Consider the following 22,056-nt stretch of genomic DNA (forward strand, 5'->3'; position numbering starts at 1 on the left):
TACCATCTTTTCAGTTAGCCATTAAAAGGTATCAACCACTGAGGACTCTCAATTCTGAATATTTTTCTATCTACTGGCTAACACGGTACAAAGATATACATCTTCGCTTTTTATTGGTCTTTTATTGGTCTACTAACCTGCTATTAATGTTTATCTATTTGTTTATATTTATTTTTTGCTCCTTTTTGCATATTTTATACACTTAAAACATGGTTAGCTCATGTTGTTTTATCTTATGTTTTATATGGGTGGTTTTTATCTTCTTTTTGATTGTAATATATGATGTCATTTTCTTTTTGCAACATGTGGCTATCATTGTAACATGTGACTATTGTGATAGGCTGCTTCCCATTTAAATACCCCATCCCCTATGTCATTAATAAAAATCCACCTGACGAAGACAGATTCTCCATCGAAACGCGTTGTGGTTTAACCTCATCTCTCGTCTGGGCCTCTTTCCTGCGGTCCTAAGGCTGTTTTCCATTTTCTCATTGCTCCTATCCTCCATTGGAGGTTTTCGGCTGGAGCTGCGGTGGAGACCTGACATTCTAATCTGCCCCTGGGTTGCTTCCTAAGCGCTCCTCTATGACCGCTCATTACTGACTCTAATTCACTTACATCTTCTTAGGCCTGTTTCACACTTCTGTTTTCAGGCATGTCACAATTCGGCGTTTGGGGAAAAAAACGGATCTGACAGATTTGCCTGGCAGATCCGTTTTTTCTCCTATAGACTTGTATTGGCAGCGGATTGTGATGGATGGCCTTCCGTTGTGTCCGTCATGCGGCGGATCCGTCAGGAAAAAAAACATCCATAGTAACTTTTTTTGTCTGCGTCAAAAAGGCGGACGATGACGGATCCGTCCCCGTCCGTCGGCTGGTAGAATGGACACCTATGGGCGGCGGATCAGTCCCTGTCCGTTCAAAAACGGATCCGTTGTCGGATTCCGTTGTTTCACTTCTGTTCCTTTAATTTAATCCCAGAAGCCTTTCTGGCACCAAACGAAATTCTCACTCTCTCTCATCGTGTCCCTTTCCATTCCAAAATCTGCTGTTTCAACGGATCCGTTACAAAAATGGAATAAACTGATGGAAAAAAAGCGGGTACAACTGATTAAAGGGATCCTGTCACACCCCCCCCCCCCGGTGTTTTTAAGTAAAAGAGCCACCTTGTCCAGCACTAATGTAGCATTCTGTCATGGTGGCTCTTTTGTTTAGCGTCCCTTCCACTGCCGAAATAATCGTTTTTAACATTGGTCAGACATATCTGAAGTTTGACAGTGGGTTAGGTCTTTCCCCCCGGACACAGATGCCTCACATACGTCAGTCATGTCCTGCTTTTGATTTTGGCGCAGCCTCCTCAGCGTTCATTTCTTTTTCACTCCTGCGCTGTAATATTTTTTCTTGGGCATGCACAGTTAGCGCTACCCATCCTATGACATCACATGATGTGACACCATGTGACCAGTAGGGGCGGAGCTCAGCAGAGCAGTGGTGCAGCAGGACCTGTGATGTCATCAGCACCATGTGACCAGGAGGGGCGGAGCTCAGCAGAGCAGTGGTGCAGCAGGACCTGTGATGATGTCAGAATATTACAGCGCAGGAGCGAGAAAAAGAAATGAACGCTGAGGAAGCCGCGCCAAATTGAAAAGCAGGACATGACTGACAGTTGTATGCGTTTGCATCCATTTTTTCAATAATTACAACGGATCCGTCATTCCGTCAAAACAGCGGACCTTGACTGACGCAGAAAACTGAAGTGTGAAACAGGCCTTAGATGTCATGTTTGCTTTTTACAGCAGCAAGTGGTTTTGTGAAGCCTCATCTGTGTCGTCCCTGCGGTGTACATCTATGTTCTGGGGCACAAAAGATTCATTTCTTTTTAATAAATGTTTAACATGTTAAAAATTAAACAATGTGTCTTCTGCTTTTTGCATATTTTTTTCTTCTTACAAGAATTGTTGGAGCCAATTTTCTTTAGAAACATTTTAATATCGGCTTTTTCTGGAGTTTTTCTTGTAATATAGGAAAGCCTAAGGCCAGAAATAATCCCCATAAATCACTGTACATGGAGACTTTGGCATCAGATCATTTCTGTCCGTTGTGTTTGTGGAAACAAAAATTTTTTTCTAAAACCCTCAAACTTCTGTGTGTGACTCAGAGCTGAGATCTAACGTGATAGAAGATTCCAGTGCGGGGAAGACGGGAAACCTTCATATAGACGGCCGGTGGGGATGGAGGCAGTGACCGACTCTGGCCAAATCTGTCTCTAGAGCCGTAGTAGAAGATGAAGATGTCGTCCTCATCATGAAGGAGTTATTTCTCATGTCGCGTGTAATGAATATCTCCTGCAGTATTGCTAATGCCGATTCCAGTGTCGGTAATGAGACGAGAATTAGCGTTATGGAAGATGAGTCTATGAGGAACGTGTTCAGCTGCCGACTCCGAGGAGGAAACTGCTTGTTGTCTGTGGCCTAAATATATAGGTTTTATTAGTAGATGTCAGGGGAGAAAACTAAACCCTGTAAGATAATAAATCTCCTCATATGTTTCCCTTATTATCTCCAGTAATTGTATTATTACACAGGATTCTTATGATGTTACATCGGATCATCTTCTTCTCATTCAGGTCTCTACAATATCGGATCCTCTCAGTGAAGATCTTCTACATAAGAGAATTTTCCTGATTTACCCATCAAGGATGGATATGGACAGAGACAAGATGGCGGAGAGGATGTTACACCTCACCCTAGAGATCCTCTTCCGTCTCACTGGAGAGGTGAGAGATTCTGATGACGTCACATTACATCATTCTTATCTATGGGAATAACAGATGGACAGAACTGGAGAGGTGAGGACTCTGGAAATGTCTGTAGTGAGATTTATTAATGTGTCTCTCCATAACCAGGATTACACAGTGATGAAAAAGACCTCTAGTGATCGCTGTCAGGACCCTGTGTCTGAGGGATGGGGAAGACCCCTGAGCCCAATCGCGGGGCCTCCACCTCACCCCCTGATCCATGAGGACATCAATGACCAGAAGATATTAGAACTCCTCTACAAGATGATTGAGCTGCTGACTGGAGAGGTGACACTGCTGGGAATGCTGGGACATTATACAGTAACACTATGAAGGGATCTGCTACAGATGGATCTGGATAAGTTGGGAACCTGGGCCGAAAGGTGGCAGATGCAGTTTAACAATGATAAATGTAAGGTTATACACATGGGAAGGAGTCCATATCACCATTACACACTGAACGATAAATCACTGGTTAATCTGACATGGAGAAGGACTTGGGGATCCTAGTTAATGATAAACTTACCTGGAGCAGCCAGTGCCAGGCAGCGGCTGCCAAGGCAAACAGGATCATGGGGTGCATTAAAAGAGGTCTGGATACACATGATGAGAGCATTATACTGCCTCTGTACAAATCTCTGGTTAGACCGCACATAGAGTACTGTGTACAGTTTTGGTCACCGGTGCTCAGGAAGGATATAATGGAAATAGAGCGTGTACAAAGGAGGGCAACAAAATTAATAAAGGGGGTGGGGGAACTACAATACCCAGAGAGATTAGCAAAATTAGGATTATTTAGTGTAGAAAAAAGACGACTGAGGAGCGATCTAATAACCATGTATAAGTGTATAAGGGGACAATACAAATATCTCTCCAAGGATCTGTTTATACCAAGGAAGGTGTCGGTCACAAGGGGGCATTCTCTGCTTCTGGAGGAGAAAAGGTTTTTCCACCAACATAGAGGAGGATTCTTTACTGTTAGAGCAGTGAGAATCTGGAATTCCCTGCCTGAGGAGGTGGTGATGGCGAACTCAGTCAAAGGGTTCAAGAGAGGCCTGGATGTCTTCCTGGAGCATAACAATATTGTATCTTACAGTGATTAGGTTCTTTAGAGGGATGTAGATCTGGGAATTTATTCTGACAGAATTTTATAGGCTGAACTGGATGGACTAATGTCTTTTTTCGGCCTTACTAACTATGTTACTATGTTACGGTATCATTGTATGTGTCAGGTTCCTATAAAGTGTCAGGATGTCGCTGTCTATTTCTCCATGGAGGAGTGGGAGTATTTAGAAGGACACAGAGATTTCTACAAGAACGTCATAATGGAGGTTCCCCAGCCCCTCACATCTCCAGGTAATAGACAGGACTAAATACACACGGCCTATAATTATCTGTATGTAGAGAATGAATTCAGTCCCTGTATGTGTTTCCTCCAGATCTATCCAGTAAGAGGACAACACCAGAGAGATGTCCCCATCCTCTTCTTCCACAGGACTGTAACCAAGAAGATCCCAATGCTCCTCAGGATCATCAGGTAGATGGAGAGAAGGTGTCAGGAGATCTCGCCTGTGATGTGTAGACGGCTGTGAAGGTCTTGTGCTCAGTCTTGTTTTATCCACCAGTATTATATGTTTTACACTTGTGTAATGAGAGCGGTGGAGATGGCAGGATTAGGGCTGATCATAGATGGGACTTCTCCATCTGTCTGTGACTTTTACAATATTTGTTTCAGGGTGAAGATCTGACCCATATTAATACTACAGAGACATATGTGAGGGGTGATGAGTGGTGTAACGAGGAGATTCCCACATATGACTACCCAGGTGAGTAGTAACCACTGAATGCAGAGAAGTCACAGATTCCTCTCAGTCACCGGCTGTGGCTGCTTTATCGGTGGTGTAGTCCGGCCGTATTACCATGATCACCATTTTGCCTCTAGACCACAACATTCTCCTCCACCCAAAACTGTTCAAATGACTTTGGGCAGTGAAAGCCCTTTTCTATAGAACTTACAACCAATTACATTGTTTTTGATCCTAAGGAATTCAGATTACTGCACAATCTCTCCTGAAATGGGGAGCAATATTATTTTCTCTAATCTTCTGCTCAGGATCCATAGTAGCTCCAATGGTCCACCATAAATGAGGGCAACTCTGGTTTACTGTTGTGTAATCTGTATTTGTAGTTTTCAGTTAATGAGATTCTCGTGCTCTGGGGCGGGGCTGTGGGTGGGGCTGTGGGAGGGGCTTTATGTGGTGCTCTGATTACATATTCATCTGTATTGGCTTATGACAGGTCACTGACCCCTCACTGACCTGCCCCCATTATTACGTAATGCATATAATAGCATTGATATTATTGTTGATAATGCCTATAATATTGTGGATATTGTGAGGCGTAGAAAAAAATTACATCCAGCAAAATGTCACCGGCGATGGTGGCGCCTGCGCAGTAGCATCTATGTCAACTATATCAAATTTTTTTTTGTTAGGAAGTTATAAGGGTTAAAAGTTAAACAGCGATTTCTCATTTTTACAACAAAATTTACAAAACCATTTTTTAGGGACCACCTCACATTTGAAGTGAGTTTGAGGGGTCAATATGACAGAAAATACCCAAAAGAGACACCATTATAAATACTGCACCCCTCAAGGTGCTCAAAACCACATTCAAGAAGTTTATTAACCCTTCAGGGGCGTCACAGGAATGAATGCAATGTGGAAGGAAAAAATAAACATTTACTTTTCTTTCACACAAACTTTCATTTAGACCTAATTTTTTTTACTTTCGCAAGAGTAACAGGAGAAAATGGACTATACATTTTGTTTTGCAATTTCTCCTAAGCACGCCGATACCCCATATGTGGGCACACGGCAGGGCTCCTAAGGGAAGGCGCGCCATTTGAGTTTATGAATGTAAAATATGCTGGAATAATTAGTGGTTGCCATGTTGGAGAGCCCCTGATGTACCTAAACAGTGGAAACCCCCAACAAGGGACCCCATTTTGGAAACTAGACCCCTTAGGGAACTTATCCAGATGTGTATTGAGCACCTTGAACCCACAGCTGCTTCACAGAAGTTTATAACGTAGAGCCGTGGAAATAAATAACATTTTTCACAAATCATTTTAGCTCCATATTTTGCATTTTCATAAGGGTAACAGGAGAAATTGCTCCATACAATTTGTTGTGCAATTTCTCCTGAGCTCGCCGATACCCCATATGTGGGAGAATACTACTGTTTTGGTGCACGGCAGAGCTTGGAAAGGAAGGAGCGCCATATTGGAGAGCAGATTTTGCTGGAATTGTTTGTGGGTGACATGTCACATTGTCAGAGCCCCTGAGGTGCCAGAAAAACATAAGACCCCAAAAGTGACTGCATTTTACCAAATACTTCCCTGAATGAATTCTTCTAGTGGTGCAGTGAGCATACTGACACCACTGCTGTTCCATAGAAAATTATACCATTGGCCAGTGAAGAAAAAATAATTACTGTATTTTTCGGACGCACCCCAAATTTTCAAAAGGAAAATAGGGGAAGAAAATGTGCCAAATGGGGGTCCGTCTTACAGTCCGAATTCAGCTTACCGGGGGGGATCAGCACAGGTGCAAGAGTAGTCACACAGGTTGTTCGGTAGTCCAGGCTTGGGCGGTGGCCTCCGGAAAATCCCATCCCAGGGTGGTGCGGCAGGGGAGCTCTGTGCTGGGGCAGTGGCAGCGCTCTGTGCTGGGGCGTCAGCATTCTGTGCTTGGGCAGCAGCGCTCTGTGCTGGAGTGGCAGCGCTCCACCTGAGGTGGCAGCAGCGCTCTGTGCTGGGGAGGCAGCACTCTGTGCTGCGTAGGAGGCTCCACCGCAATTTTGTCAAAGCCGGAGGCCCCTGCAGTTCCATTACTGTGATGCGATGGCAGCTGGGGGCGGAACATGCTCAGATTCAGATCTCGGCAACGAGATCTCGGGACGAGATCTGAATCTGAGCATGAGACATTCTCAGCGCATCGCAGCAATGGAACTGTGGGGGTCTCCGGGCTTTGACAAAATGCCGGCAGAGCCCTCCACACAGCACAGAGCTACACCGCAGCATTTGTAAGTATATTCCTACTATAAGACGCAAATTTTTTTGGGAAAAAGTGCATCTTATAGTCCGAGAAATATCGTACATTTTTACCACTAAAATATTGTTTTAATCCCAGATTTTACATTGGAAAATAGGTAGATAGGTAAATGGTCACTACACCCATAGATGAAATTGCAGAGGGGGGTCATTTCCTATTCCCAGAGGGGTGTCATTTCCAAAATGGGGTCACTTCAGGGGGGATTCTGCTGTTGTGGCACTTTAGAGAGCCGCTAAGTGGCAGAATAACAGAATCCCCCCTGAAGTGACCCCATTTTGGAAATGACACCCCTCTGGGAATTCATCTATGGATATAGTGACCATTTTCACTACATGGATGATTTCCAGAAACTCATAGTAGAAGTTTCACAGCAAAAATGTCATTGTAGTGCCCAATATATTGTGCCCAGCTTGTGTCTCTGGAGACCTCCCCCCACCTACCCCCGGAAATTGTTACATCAGCTCTACTCAAATGTGTCTGTCACTAAATAAACCAAATGCTTGAATGTCAAAACAGTTCAAAAACGTGGTTCTGTGTGGAAGATTGTAAAGCCGTCATGGAGGCATAAGGCTGGCAATGATGGGCATTGTGGGTAATAATAGCGGGTATTGTAGCAATATGTTACATGATGATGTGGCCTCTAGGGGTCTCACTACGTTATGTGTGTACTATAGAGCTTTGGATCTTGTTGGTTAGTTGTTAGGAGACATCTTGTAATGGTGGATTGCCTCTCATGTAATAAAAAGCCTGGAGATATCCACAGAGTGCGATCCATGACAGGAAACAACTAACAGATCATGGTGGCAGCTGGGCACAGAACCTGCAAACCCTCAGAGCTTGTGTGAGGCTGGGACTGGACAGAGGATCCCAGCACCTGTAAGTACAGATTCCCTGACATTACTGCAACATGGAGACTGGGTTGAAGCCCCCTCAGGGACTGGATATCACTTCATGTAATCTGTCCCAGACTTGTAGACATTGGAAGGAAGAGTTTACACTGTATGTGGATCTCACAGTGGCCCCCACTGATGACAAACGGAAAGTAAAGTTGTTTTATTACTGTGACGTCCGTCTGCGAGTCTGGGCGGCAGTAAGACAGCACCCAGAGCAACCCCGATACCCTTTCCCCCTATACAGGGATCTGGATTTACAGCAGAGCCCAGGAGGTGCTGTCTGAATAAGAGCAGCGGACCAGAGCAGGACGGTCGCCAGAAAGGGGCTAAAAGACGGGACTAAAAGCGTAGTCAGGAATCCAAGTCTAAACCAGGCGGGCAGCAGAGGTACAAAAACAGCAGACAGTAGCAGAGTCAAATCCAGGCCAAGGTCAGAGTCATAAACCGGGAGGGAGGCAGAGGTACAAAATCGTTAGGCAGTCGCAGCGTCAGAAACCAGGCCAAGGTCAGAGTCAGAAATCCAGGCCAAGGTCAGAGTCAGAAATCCAGGCCAAGGTCAGAGTCGTAAACCAGGAGGGCGGCAGAGGTACAAAATAGTCAGGCAGGAACAGAGTCAGAAATCCAGGCAAAGGTCAGAGTCAAAGAAAGCAAATAACAAACTAGCACACAGGGGAAACCAAGACTATATCTGGCGGCCTGCAAGACAGGCCCCAAGGTATTTGAAGGATCAGGCTATCCCTCACAGGCTCACAGTCTGATGATGTCATTAGGACCGCCCCCAGGACCAGGTCAGATGGTGATGCACCAACCCTTTCATGACTGACAGAGGAGCGGAGCCTGCGCCCACCAGATGTCTGCTCAGGAACCCCTTCTCTGTCACCACCACCCACGGGGGAACCACGGCACCTCCTATTGGCCGAGGCAGGAACAGCCGTCCCCGAGTCTGACGGCGACGTGACCGCCCGGCGCCTCCCAGTGGTTGAGACTGGAACAGCAGTCCCTGTATCTGACGGCGACGTGACCACCCGGCGCCTCCCAGTGGTTGAGACCAGAACAGCAGTCCCTGTATCTGACGGCGACGTGACAGTCCGGCGCCTCCCAGTGGCCGTGGCAGGAACAGCAGTCCCTGTATCTGACGGCGATGTGACAGTACCCCCCCTTCTAAGAGGGGCCTCTGGACCCTCAAAACCTGGTTTGTTAGGGTGAAGGAGGTGAAATTTCCTGATCAACCCCTTTGCATGAATGTCACCAGCAGGGACCCAGGACCTCTCCTCCGGACCGTAGCCCTTCCAGTGCACCAGAGACTGCACGGACCCTCTCACTAAGCGGGAGTCAAGGATACCCTGGACTTCGCATTCCAAGGCACCCCCAACCAAAACTGGAGGAGGAGGGGACCGGACAGGACAAATTGGGGAGCGGTACAATTTGAGGAGAGACTTGTGGAAAACATTTGGCAGTTTGAATGACTGAGGGAGTTTTAGACGAAAAGCTACAGGGTTAATCACCTCAATAATTTCGTACGGACCAATGAACCTGGGACCCAGTTTTGCAGACGGCACTTTAAGCCTAATATTCCTGGTAGAAAGCTAGACTTTGTCTCCAACTCCCAGGTGCGGCCGGATCGCCGTCTGCTAGCAGCCGAAGCTTGTCTAACCTGAGCCCCTTTCAAGTTTGTGTTCACTTCTGACCAAATCGTCTTTAACTGATGTATAGATCTTTCTATCCCAGGGAGCTCTGACATCTTAGCAGAGAATGAACCAAAGCGTGGGTGCAGCCCAAGAATGCAGAAGAAAGGGGTAGTCTTGATGGACTCCTGGTACTGATTATTCAGGGCTAACTCTGCTAACGGCAGATGTTCCACCCAATTGGACTGATGCTCAGACACATAACAACGGAGATATTGTTCCAGAGCTTGGTTGGTGCGCTCGGTTTGACCATTGGTTTCAGGGTGGTAGGCAGAGGAGAAGGACAATTCAATACCAGTGCGTTTGCAGAACGCCCTCCAAAATTTCAAAACGAACTGGGTACCCCTGTCGGACACAATATTCACAGGAGCGCCATGCAGTCGTGCAACATGAATAATGAACAGTTTACTTAGGGTTTCGGAATTAGGTAGTCCAGACAGAGGAACAAAATGACACTGCTTACTGAACCTATCCACCACCACCCAGGTACATGTCTTCCCTTCTGAGGGCGGTAGGTCAGTAATAAAGTCCATGGAGATGTGGGTCCATGGACCCTCAGGGTTAGGCAAGAACTGTAGCCAGCCGGCAGGGCAATTATGGAGAGACTTAGCGCGAGCACAGATTTCACAAGCCAGTACATAGTCCTTACAATCCTTTATTACAGTTGGCCACCAAAAATTCCTGGTCACCAGTCTGATGGTATTATTTATACCTGGATGCCCTGCAAGGACGGAATCATGTGATTCCTTCAGAACTTGCAGGCAGAATGTGGCCGGAACAAACAATTTTTGGGGAGGCGTAGTGTCAGGGGCTTGTTCTGGGGATCTACGGATCTCCTCCAGAAGATCCAAGGACACAGCTGAAACAACAATCCCATTGGCCAATATTAGAGCTGGTTCAGAGTCCTCGGCCTGTGAGGGGCAAAAACTTTGAGAGAGGGCATCAGCCCTTACATTTTTAATACCTGGTCGGAACGTGATCACAAAGTCAAATCTCGAGAAGAACAGGGCCCACCTTGCCTGTCTAGGATTCTGTCAGGATTGGACTGTCGAGTAAACTGAGACCAGGGGCACCTTTCCTGGCCCTGACACTAGGGGGCACCCTAACTCGCCCTGTTTCCCAGGATACCTCAGATGGCGAGGATGCCGGGGCCTCCGCCCTAGGCCTGTCTCCTAGCTTAGCCCTGCGTCTGTCCCCCTCCCCCCTCCCGGGGAAGAGAGGTGCTACCGTGTACCGAAGTACACCAACCCGACAGACAGGGGAACGAGACAAGGGTAAAAGAAAATTCCACTCACAAATAATACTCTCACAAGCAACAGAGGTATACACCAGGGTGTGAAGGATGGGGGAAGAAAACAAAGCAGGAATGGATGAGGAATCTCCAAGCGTACAAACCACCCCTCCAATGCACCAAGTACTGCAGTGATCGGCGAACAAAACGAGAGTCCAAGATCTCAGCAATCTGGAACTCCAGATTACCATCGACCATAACAGGAGAAGGTGGCAGGGGTGAAGGTCCAGCCGATGTCACGTATTTCTTGAGAAGTGAGCGTTGAAAAACATTATGAATTTTGAAAGTCGGTAGCAGAGCAAGGCGGAATGCTACCGGGTTGATGACGGCTAAGATTTTATAGGGACCAATAAACCTGGGGCCCAATTTCCAAGATGGAACCTTCAACTTAATGTTCTTTGTGGACAACCACACCCAGTCACCAACACACAGGTCCGGACCCACCATACGTCTCCGATCAGCCACACTCTTATACTTGGAACCCATCTTTCGCAAATTATTAGTCACCCCCTGCCATATGGTAGATATAGAAGAAAAACGTTCCTCCTCTGGTAAACCAGAGAGGTGCTCACCATTAAACGAACAAAACTGTGGATGGAACCCATATGCCCCGAAAAACGGGGACTTACCGCTTGATTCTTGACAGCGATTATTAACTGCAAATTCAGCCAACGGTAAGTAGGTCACCCAGTCCTTCTGATTCTCAGACACAAGACGTCTTAGATATGTTTCCAAATTTTGATTAGTCTGTTCAGTCTGCCCGTTAGACTGCGGGTGAAAAGCCGACGAGATTGACAAATGGAGCCCAAGACGGTTGCAAAACGCCCTCCAGAATTTGGAGACAAACTGCACCCCCAGATCTGAGACAATATCGGTAGGAACCCCATGCAGTCTAATTATCTCCCTGATGAAGACTTGCGCCAGAGTCTTGGCGTTAAGCAAGGCTGGTAGCGCAATAAAATTAGACATTTTACTGAACCTATCTACCACCACCAAGATTACAGTGTTCCCTGCAGACGCATGTAAGGCCTGTTTCACACTTCCGTTTTTGTCATCAGTCAAAATCCGCCAATTTTTTTAAAAAAACGGATCCGCCAAAAAGGGGCGGATACATTTTTTTCCTCCATAGGCTAACATTAGTGGCGGATTGTGACTGATGGTTGTCCGTCTCACCCGCTTTTTGACGGATCCGCCAAAATTTTAGCGGCTCCCGAGTGGATGAAACGGGACCCTGCAACTTTTTTTGGCTTGGCGGACCGCTATTTGTAGCTGCGCATGCCCGGCCGGAAGCTCTTTTAACCATAAAATACCTTTCTCTCTCTCTCTCCGATTTTGCGGCCGCCAATGTCCCCCTCCGACCTCCCGCGATGTCACCTCTCCTGTGACATCTCCCCACCGACCTCCCACGAGGCCGATCTCACCTCCGACCTCCCACGAGATCACGGCCGCCAATCTCACCTCCGATCTCCCGCGAGATCGCAGCCGCCGATCTCACCACCGACCTCCCGCGAGATCGCGGCCGCTGATCTCACCACCGACCTCCCGCGAGATCACGGCCGCCGATCTCACCACCGACCTCCCGCGAGGTCGCGGCCGCCGATCTCACCACCGACCTCCCGCGAGATCGCGGCCGCCGATCTCACCACCGACCTCCCACGAGGCCGATCTCACCTCCGACCTCCCGCGAGATCACGGCCGCCGATCTCACCTCCGACCTCCTGCGAGATCGCGGCCGCCGATCTCACCACCGACCTCCCGCGAGATCGCGGCCGCCGATCTCACCACTGACCTCCCGCGAGATCTCACCAATGACCTCCCGCGAGATCGCGGCCGCCGATCTCACCAACGACCTCCCGCGAGATCGCGGCCGCCGATCTCACCAACGACCTCCCGCGAGATCGCGGCCGCCGATCTCACCACCGACCTCCCGCGAGATCGCGGCCGCCGATCTCACCACCGACCTCCCGCGAGATCGCGGCCGCCGATCTCACCACCGACCTCCCGCGAGATCGCGGCCGCCGATCTCACCACCGACCTCCCGCGAGATCGCGGCCGCCGATCTCACCACCGACCTCCCGCGAGATCGCTGCCGCCGATCTCACCAACGACCTCCCGTGAGATCGCGGCCACCGATCTCACCACCGACCTCCCGCTAGCCGCCATGACGACTGCGGTCCCTTTAAATCACGCCGCTCCACGGATCCGTTCTCCTACGTGGTCCAATGTCATCCGACATCACTAAACGGAGACGGATCAGTTTCTTTCATCCTTTGGCGGATTTCAGCTGACCGCCGCCGACGGAGGTATGAAACAGGCCTAAGTCAGTAATAAAATCAACCGACAAGTGAGTCTAAGGTCTGTTGGGGATCTCCAATGGTTGGAGAGCCCCAGATGGTCGCGCATGCGAAGTCTTAGAACGCGAACAGACATTGCAGGCGGCCACATACTCCCGAACATCCTTATGAGCACCTGGCCACCAAAAACGCCTAGTAAGTTGATCTGCGGTGGCCTTATTCCCCGGATGTCAAGCCAGCACTGTATCATGGTGTTCACTGAGGACTCTTAGACGAAGATTGAACGGCACAAATAGTTTACCCAGAGGACAGGTAGCAGGGGCGTCCCCCTGAGCATCAGCAACCTCTCTTTCAAGATCAGAGCATATTGATGCCATCACTACCCCTTTTTGTAGAATAGGTACCGGTTTGCACTTATCGCCTCCCCCCAGAAAGCAGCGGGACAAAGCATCTGCTTTAACATTTTTGCTCCCCGGCCTAAAAGCAACAAAAAACTTAAACCTGGTAAAGAATAACGCCCATCTTGCCTGACGCGGTGTAAGACGTTTTGCCGACTCCAAGTAAACCAGATTCTTATGATCAGAGATCACCATCACAGGGTGAACCGCTCCCTCCAAAAAATGACGCCACTCCTCAAATGCCAATTTGATAGCCAAGAGTTCTCTATTACCAATATCATAGTTTTTCTCAGCTGGCGAAAGTTTTTTAGAGAAGTATGCGCATGGTTGCCATTTACCAGGAGACACACCCTGCGACAAAACAGCCCCCACTCCCACCTCGGATGCATCCACCTCTACGCTAAAAGGCCGAGTGACATCAGGCTGAATAAGAATCGGCGCAGAAGCAAAACACCTCTTCTGTGTGTCAAACGCCTCTCTGGCTGGACTGGGCCACTTGGAATAGTCTGTCCTCTTTTTGGTCATATCAGTGAGTGGTTTGGCTACTACCGAAAAGTTTTTTAAGAATTTTCGGTATTAGTTGGCGAAACCTAAAAACCTTTGTAAGGCCTTCAAGTTCTCAGGACGATCCCATTCCAATACGACCCGGACCTTCGCTGGACCCATGCGAAACCGGTGGAGGATAATACATATCCAAGAAAAGGGATCTCTTCAACTGAGAACATACACTTCTCCGGTTTGACATACAACTTATTGTCATGTAGAATGTGGAGAACTTGCCTGACATGTTGCTGGTGTGATTCAAGGTCAGGTGAATATACAAGGATATCATCCAGGTAAATAACCACAAACCTGCCTACTAGGTGACTGAAGATGTCATTAATAAAGTGCTGAAATACGGCGGGCGCAGTCGCCAATCCAAAATGCATCACTAGACACTCGTAGTGCCCCTCTGGCGTATTGAACGCAGTCTTCCACTCATCCCCCTCCTTAACGAGGATGAGGTTGTATGCCCCCCTGAGGTCCATCTTAGAGAACCATTTTGCTCCCACAATTTGATTAAAAAGGTCGGGGATCAGAGGTAGCGGATACGGATCACGGATAGTGATAGCATTCAGTTCCCGGAAATCCAGGCAAGGATGTATCCCCCCCATTGTTCTTGACAAAAAAAACACTGCAGCAAGGGAAGAAGAGGATGGTCTGATATGACCCTTAGCCAGGCTTTCCTTAATATAGTCCTTCATGGCCTGCCTCTCTGGACCTGAGATGTTATAAAGTCTGCTCTTGGGCAGCTTGGCACCAGGGACCAGATTAATGACACAGTCATAAGGACGATGAGGAGGAAGCTCTTGGCTCCCCTGCTCTGAAAACATCCTCGAAGTCTGACAGGTAATGGTGCACGGACGGAGTACATACCCTTGCCAACCGGATACCCAAGCAGTGTCCTTGACAGTACTCCATTTTATCACCTCCCGTGTCTGCCAATCAATTACCGGATTGTGCTCGGCGAACCAAGGAAGTCCCAGTACTACAGGTGAGGGCAGGCCCTAAAGCACATAACAGCTTAACACCTCAGAAGGTATGGCTCCCACCTGTAGTCGCAAGTCATGGACCACCTGCGTGAAATGCCCCTGCCTTAGAGGGCCGGAATCGATGGCTATAATGGTATCGGTCTGGACAAGGTATGTGGGACAAGACCTTGGTCCCAGACAAACTTGGCGTCTATCAAATTAAACCCTGCCCCACTGTCCAAGAAGGCAGATACGTCTACCTTTTTTCCCCATGTACAAAATAGCTGGAAGAAAAAACTGCGTCTTTCCCACCGAGGTTGCGAGTACACACCAACCTCCCCGCAACCTGGGCCCTCTAGTTTTCCGGCGGTTGTTTAAACAAATGATGGGTGGGACATGTGTTAACAAAATGACCTCTTTTGCCACAACAGAAACACACTCCCCCTTACACCGAACTACTGTATGTTTGCTAGGTTGGGAAGCCACACCCACCTGCATGGGTTCCACAGTGGGATCTGTACAGACCACGCTCAAACTTGGACCTCCCATCCCCAGAGGTGACTCCTTTTTTTCTCTGGCGAAGACGACGATCAACCCGGATCGCCAGAGACATGGCCGCCTCTAGGAAGTTAGAAGTCTCATAGTGAGCTAAGGCATCTTTTACCCTCTCAGAGAGACCCTCACAGAACTGACTACGGAGGGCCGGGTCATTCCACCTAGTGTCGGTGACCCACCACCGGAACTCGGAGCAGTATTCCTCAGCTAGACGGTCTCCTTGCTGAAATTGGCGCAGAGATGACTCAGCCAAGGAGACGCGATCAGGGTCGTCATACACCAAGTCAAAAGCCTGAAAGAAATCCTCTACTGTCTGGAGTGGGTGTGACTCAGATGGGAGAGAGAATGCCCTTGCTTGCGGGTCCCCCTGCAGGAGCGAGATAACAATCCCCACCTGTTGCTCCTCCGTACCGGAGGACACCGGATGCAGCCAGAAATAAAGTTTGCAGGCCTCACGGAACACAACAAACTTGTCCCGCCCACCAGAGAACCTGTCTGGCAGTGTGACCTTGGGTTCAACAATGATTTGTCTGGATGACGCAATCCCCACACCAGTTGTAACAGGGGGCTGTGAAACCACTGTGCGTAAATCCGCCACCTCAAAACTGAGCTGCTGCAACTTCCTTGTCAGCGCTGTGATGGGATCCATCATGGATCAGAAAAAGGTTTAAGGTCTGAGATAATGTCACGATTGGACTGGCGAGTAAACTGAGACCAGGGGCACCTTTCCTGGCCCTGACACTAGGGGGCACTCTACTCGCCCTGTTCCCCGGGATACCTCAGATGGCGAGGATGCCGGGGCCTCCGCCCTAGCCCTGTCTCCTAGCTTAGACCTGCCTCTGTCCCCCTCCCGGGGAAGAGAGGCGCTACCGTGTACCGAAGTACACCAACCCGACAGACAGGGGAATGAGACAAGGGTAAAAGAAAATTCCACTCACAAATAATACTCTCACAAGCAACAGAGGTATACACCAGGGTGTGAAGGATGGGGGAAGAAAACAATGCAGGAATGGATGAGGAATCTCCAAGCGTGCAAACCACACAGCTGAAAGCAGGGATCTCCACATGACCGATTAACCCCTGTCCTGCTGAAAGAAACAAACACCCTTAATACGCCGGAGAAGTGCTTCTTCTCAGCGGCAATGCAGGAGCCGCAAGACGCTGCGGTTCTCTGGCTCTGTTCTGTAGCGGTAACCCCGTGACAGATTCAGTCTTTTTGCTGATTCCAAGTAGGTCAGGTTCTTGTGATCTTATGTTCCGCACCTTCGAGGAAGTGGTGCCATTCCTTGAAGGCCCATATTATTGCCAACAGTTCCCCATTCCCTATATCATAATTTCTCTCAGTGGAAGAGAATTTTTGGGAAAAGAAGGCACATGGACGAAGTTGAGTGAGGGATGCCGTGCCTTGTGATAGCACTGCTTCTACTCCAACCTCAGAGGCATCAACCTCTACAACAAAGGGGCGGTCTAGATCAGGCTGAATCAATATTGGGTTAGACGCAAAGCATTCTTTTAAAACAGAAAACGCCTGAAGTGCATACAACACATAACATACTTACAGTACATACTTACCAATCACCTAATTCCCCAAAGCCATCAATCTCCTGTAATAAAAATAAAATAAAAAGCAACCTATACTCACCTTTCCGCTGTAGTCCAGATAAGAACGAGGGTCCCACGACGATCTCCCGTGTAGAGCAGCCGCATCAGCTGATGCGACCGCTCTCCAGGGGCCCCAGCAATGAAATGATAGGCGGAGGTAATCCTCCGCTGTGTATCCCTCCGCCACCGGGAAAGAAGTCCCGTAACCGTAACCCAAGCCCTAACCCTATTTCTCACGCAGCATTGCTGTAAAGTGAGAGCCTGAACTCATGTAACCTCAGTGATGCACTGCAGGAGCCATTGTCTCCTGTCAGTTCATCACTGGGAGGCCCTAAAGAGCAGTGACATATAGGGGAGATCGTCGTGGGACATTCGTTATTAATAGGAATGTGTCAGACAGGGAATATACGGTTTGCTTATTTTTTTACTTTTTATTACAGGAGACTGAGGGCGTCGCTTGGATCTGGGAGTGCAACAAAAATATGATATCGGTGTTGTGTTTTATTTCATTAAAATACTTTATTCTTATGTGTGTGGTTTTTTAACCCTTTATTACTATAAGATTAATAATGGAGAGGCTGACGCCTCTCCATTATTAACCAGGCTTAATGTCATTTTCCAATAGCAAGGTGACAGTAACCCCTTATTACCCCATATCCCACCGCTACATGGGAGTGGAAAGAGAGGAGCTAAGTGCCTGAATTGGCTCATCTTATAGATGCGCCATTTCTGGGGTGGCTGCGGGCTGGTATTTGTAGCCGGGGGGTCCAATATCCATGGCCCCTTCCTAGGCTATGAATATCAGCCAGCAGCTTTCTGGCTATAAAATTTAGGGGACCCTCATGTCATTTTTTGGGGGGTCCCCTATTCTAATAGCCAGTAAAGGCTATGAAGAAAGCTGCGGGCTGATATTCATTGCCTGGGAAAGGGCCATGGGTATTGCCCCATTCCCAGGCTACAAATATTGGCCCCCGGCAGTTGGCTTTCCCCCTCTGGCACAGAAAATTGCACGGGAGCCCACGCCATTTTTTTTATTTTTTAAAATGAAACGTTCATTAATAAACATGGATATGGAAATATCTATAGAAATATCTATAGAAATATCTGGAAATATCTCTGGATATATCTATGGATATATCTATAGATACAGTATATCTATGGATATATCTATGGAAAGATCTATGGAAATAAAATATCTATGGAAATATCCATGGATATATCTATGGATATATCTATAGATAGATCTATCTATCTATCTATCCAATATCTATCTATCCCATATCAATCTATATTTCTATCCATCTATGTGTGTAATGGAGTGTGGGTTGGACAAGTGTAAAAGAGGAGGTCGGACAGAAATTACATCACAAATCTTTTTTTTGTCAAATAACATATCTTTATTTAGGATACAAAAACGCATACAATTCACAAGCAAAAACCGCATAAAAAATGCATCAATAACGCATCAATAACGCACCTGCATTTTCTGCCAAGATCTGCGGATTCTGTGTGAAATAATCCGCCCTGGAATCCGCCTGGTGTGCACACAGCCTTATAGCTCTCAGCACTATAACGGTGTGTACATGGGGACTTATTATTAAGAACGTCTGTGTCTGTGCGCGCTCCTGTGTGTGTGCGCTCATGATGCTTGCAATGTGTTTTATGTGAACACGTGGCGGATTGTGCTGCGGATTTTTCCGCGCGGATTTTGCTAAATCCGCAGGTAAAATGACCGGTGTTTTACCAGCAGATTCTCTGCAGATTTTGTGCGGCTTTCACCTGCGTTTTGACACCTGCGGATTCTTATAATGGAGCAGGTGTAAAATGCTGCGGAATCTGCACAAAGAATTGACATGCTGCAGAAATGAACCCTCAGCGTTTATGCTGCTGATTTTCTGCACCATGTGCACAGCGGTTTTTGTTTTACATTGAATATAATGGTACTGTACAATGCAGGAGAATCTGCTGCGGATCCACAGTAGAATCCACAATGTGTGCACAGACCCTTACAATAAGATGCTTCAGATTGAAGAGAGAGGAGGGAGGGGTTTGGGTGTGTTTTGGAGTGGGTGTGCTAGGTGCTGGCTTACAGGCCAGTGCAATGCATCATGGAACTTGTAGTATTAGAGCACAGTAAGTTAGGAGAAAGGAAGTTGTCGATTAACCCGATGAGAGCTGAAGCCAGCACTGAAAATGTGTTGCTAGAGCATGATAAAAGGTAATATTGCTAAAATAAACACAGTGGATGTTTTTACTGGCACATAATAGCAAGATTTATGAAAAAAAGTTACAGTAGTGGACAACTTCTTTAAGTAGAAATGTTCAAAAATATAAAACTCAATGATATTTTATTAAAGAAAATTGTTTTTTGTCTTGGCAGATGACTGCTCCAGGAGATCAGAGGGACAGCTGACATCTTTAATTTTTAAATCTGATGATCTTGAGATCCTACAAAATACGACTGAAGTGATTGCTATTAATCCAGATATATCATCATCCATTCACAGTAAAGATCGGTCATCTGATCCTATGAAACAGGTCCCATCTTCTGATTCATTACTAACTACTAAGGAAAATCAAAGTCACAAAAGAGGCATTAAAAAACAAACTGCTCCTAAAGCAAAAAAGTCATTTTCTTGTTCAAATTGTGGGAAATGTTTTAACAAGAAATCTCATTTTGTTACACACCAGAGAACACACACAGGGGAGAAGCCTTTTTACTGTTCAGAATGTGGGAAATGTTTTGCAGATAAATCATATTTTGTTATTCACCATAGAACTCACACAGGGGAGAAGCCTTTTTCCTGTTCAGAATGTGGGAAATATTTTAACCAGAAATCAAATTTCGTTAAACACCAGAGAACTCACACAGGGCAGAAGCCTTTTTCACCTTCAGAATGTGGGAAATATTTTAGCAATAAATCAAATTGCATTAAACACCAGAGAACTCACACAGGGGAGAAGCCTTTTTCCTGTTCAGAATGTGGGAAATGTTTTGCAAATAAATCACATTTTGTTACTCACCATAGAACTCACACAGGGGAGAAGCCTTTTTCCTGTTCAGAATGTGGGAAATGTTTTAACCAGAAAACAAATTTCGTTAAACACCAGAGAACTCACACTGGGGAGAAGCCTTTTTCCTGTTCAGATTGTGGGAAATGTTTTAACCAGAAATCACATTTTGTTACTCACCATAGAACTCACACAGGGGAGAAGCCTTTTTCCTGTTCAGAATGTGGGAAATGTTTTAACCAGAAATCAAATTTGGTTGATCACCAGAGAACTCACACTGGGGAGAAGCCTTTTTCCTGTTCAGATTGTGGGAAATGTTTTAACCGGAAATCACATTTTGTTAACCACCAGAGAACTCACACAGGGGAGAAGCCTTTTTCCTGTTCAGAATGTGGGAAATGTTTTAGCCAAAAATCAAATTTGGTTGATCACCATAGAACTCACATGGGGGAGAAGCCTTTTTCCTGTTCAGAATGTGGGAAATGTTTTAACCAGAAAGGGGATCTTGTTAAGCACCAAAGAACTCACACAGGGGAGAAGCCTTTTTCCTGTTCAGAATGTGGGAAATGTTTTAACCAGAAATCACATTTTGTTAAACACCAGAGAACTCACACAGGGGAGAAGCCTTTTTCCTGTTCAGAATGTGGGAAATGTTTTGCAGATAAATCACATTTTGTTACTCACCATAGAACTCACACAGGGGAGAAGCCTTTTTCCTGTTCAGAATGTGGGAAATGTTTTAACCGGAAATCATGTTTGGTTGATCACCATAGAACTCACACGGGGGAGAAGCCTTTTTCCTGTTCAGAATGTGAGAAATGTTTTAACCAGAAAGGGGATCTTGTTAGGCACCAAAGAACTCATACAGGAGAGAAGCCCTTTTCATGTTCAGAATGTGGGAAATGTTTTAACCAGAAAGGGGATCTTGCTAAGCACCAAAGAACTCACACAGGAGAAAAGCCTTTTTGATGTTCAGAATGTGGGAAATGTTTTACTCAGATTTCAAGTCTTGTTACACATGGGAGAATTCACACAGCAGAGAAGCCATATTCATGTTCAGAATGTGGGAAATGTTTTAAATGGAAAATAGATCTAGATCACCATCAAAGAACGCAGACAGGGGAGAAGCCTTTTTTCCTGTTCAGAATGTGGGAAATGTTTTAACCGGAAAGCGATTCTTGTTAGACATGAGAAACCTCACACAGAGTAGAAGCCATTTGCATTTTCTTAATGTGGGAAATATTTTGCTTGGAAATCAACTGTTAATAAACATCAGACACGTCATAAAGGGAGAAGCCTTTTTTATGTTCATAATGTTCATAATGTTTTAACCAAAATATAATCTTCTTAAATGGGTTGTCTCTTGTCATTTCTCATGTTTGCTGACAAAAGGATAAAACTTAACTTTATTAATTCCAAATGTAAAACTATACCCATAATTCACCCCCTTAAGGTTAGTCAGTTGGTGACTAATAGAAAAAACATGTACCCCAAAGTTCAGTATATAGGGTGAGGTGACGTACTGTATACTGTGACGGAGTCAGCTTCAGCTGAGTCGATTTCTAGAGTGGCACCCACCCACCTAGGGCTAGCTGACCTTGTGAGGGATCACCCCCTATACAGGGAGTGTCAGGGGCAAGACCAAGGGGGTGATCCACCACGACTGCTGGAACCAGACGGCCGACTCAAGGAAGACACAGGTGTGAGTGTCTGGCAACAGGGAACGTGCAGGGTACAAGACATAACAAAGCGTGGTCACAGTGTTTCTTCAATAAAGCGTGGTCCCAGGGTTTAGTCAGGAACAAGACATAGTTACAAGGACAAAGTGAAACATAGCAAGGTGTGTGCATGGGCACGCCAAGGTCCAAGGCTTGATACGTGCTAGGTGGCACACCAGGTGAAG

The 22,056-nt window shown here is 46.8% G+C and overlaps 1 protein-coding gene across 1 annotated transcript; it reads left to right on the forward strand.

Annotated features, from left to right (window-relative positions):
* Nucleotides 1–2,291: 2,291 nt before the first annotated feature.
* Nucleotides 2,292–21,509, forward strand: LOC141094109 (uncharacterized). Its single transcript, XM_073579842.1, has 7 exons — nt 2,292–2,521; nt 2,627–2,776; nt 2,906–3,085; nt 4,030–4,153; nt 4,237–4,334; nt 4,533–4,623; nt 19,522–21,509. The coding sequence occupies exons 2-7, from the start codon at nt 2,699–2,701 to the stop codon at nt 21,120–21,122; spliced, it is 2,172 nt and encodes a 723-aa protein (XP_073435943.1). The 5' UTR covers nt 2,292–2,521; nt 2,627–2,698; the 3' UTR covers nt 21,123–21,509.
* Nucleotides 21,510–22,056: the final 547 nt, after the last annotated feature.

This window comes from Dendrobates tinctorius, unplaced genomic scaffold, assembly GCF_039654945.1.
Source record: "Dendrobates tinctorius isolate UK_male_01 unplaced genomic scaffold, ASM3965494v1 ptg000063l, whole genome shotgun sequence".
NCBI classification, from domain to species: domain Eukaryota; kingdom Metazoa; phylum Chordata; class Amphibia; order Anura; family Dendrobatidae; genus Dendrobates; species Dendrobates tinctorius.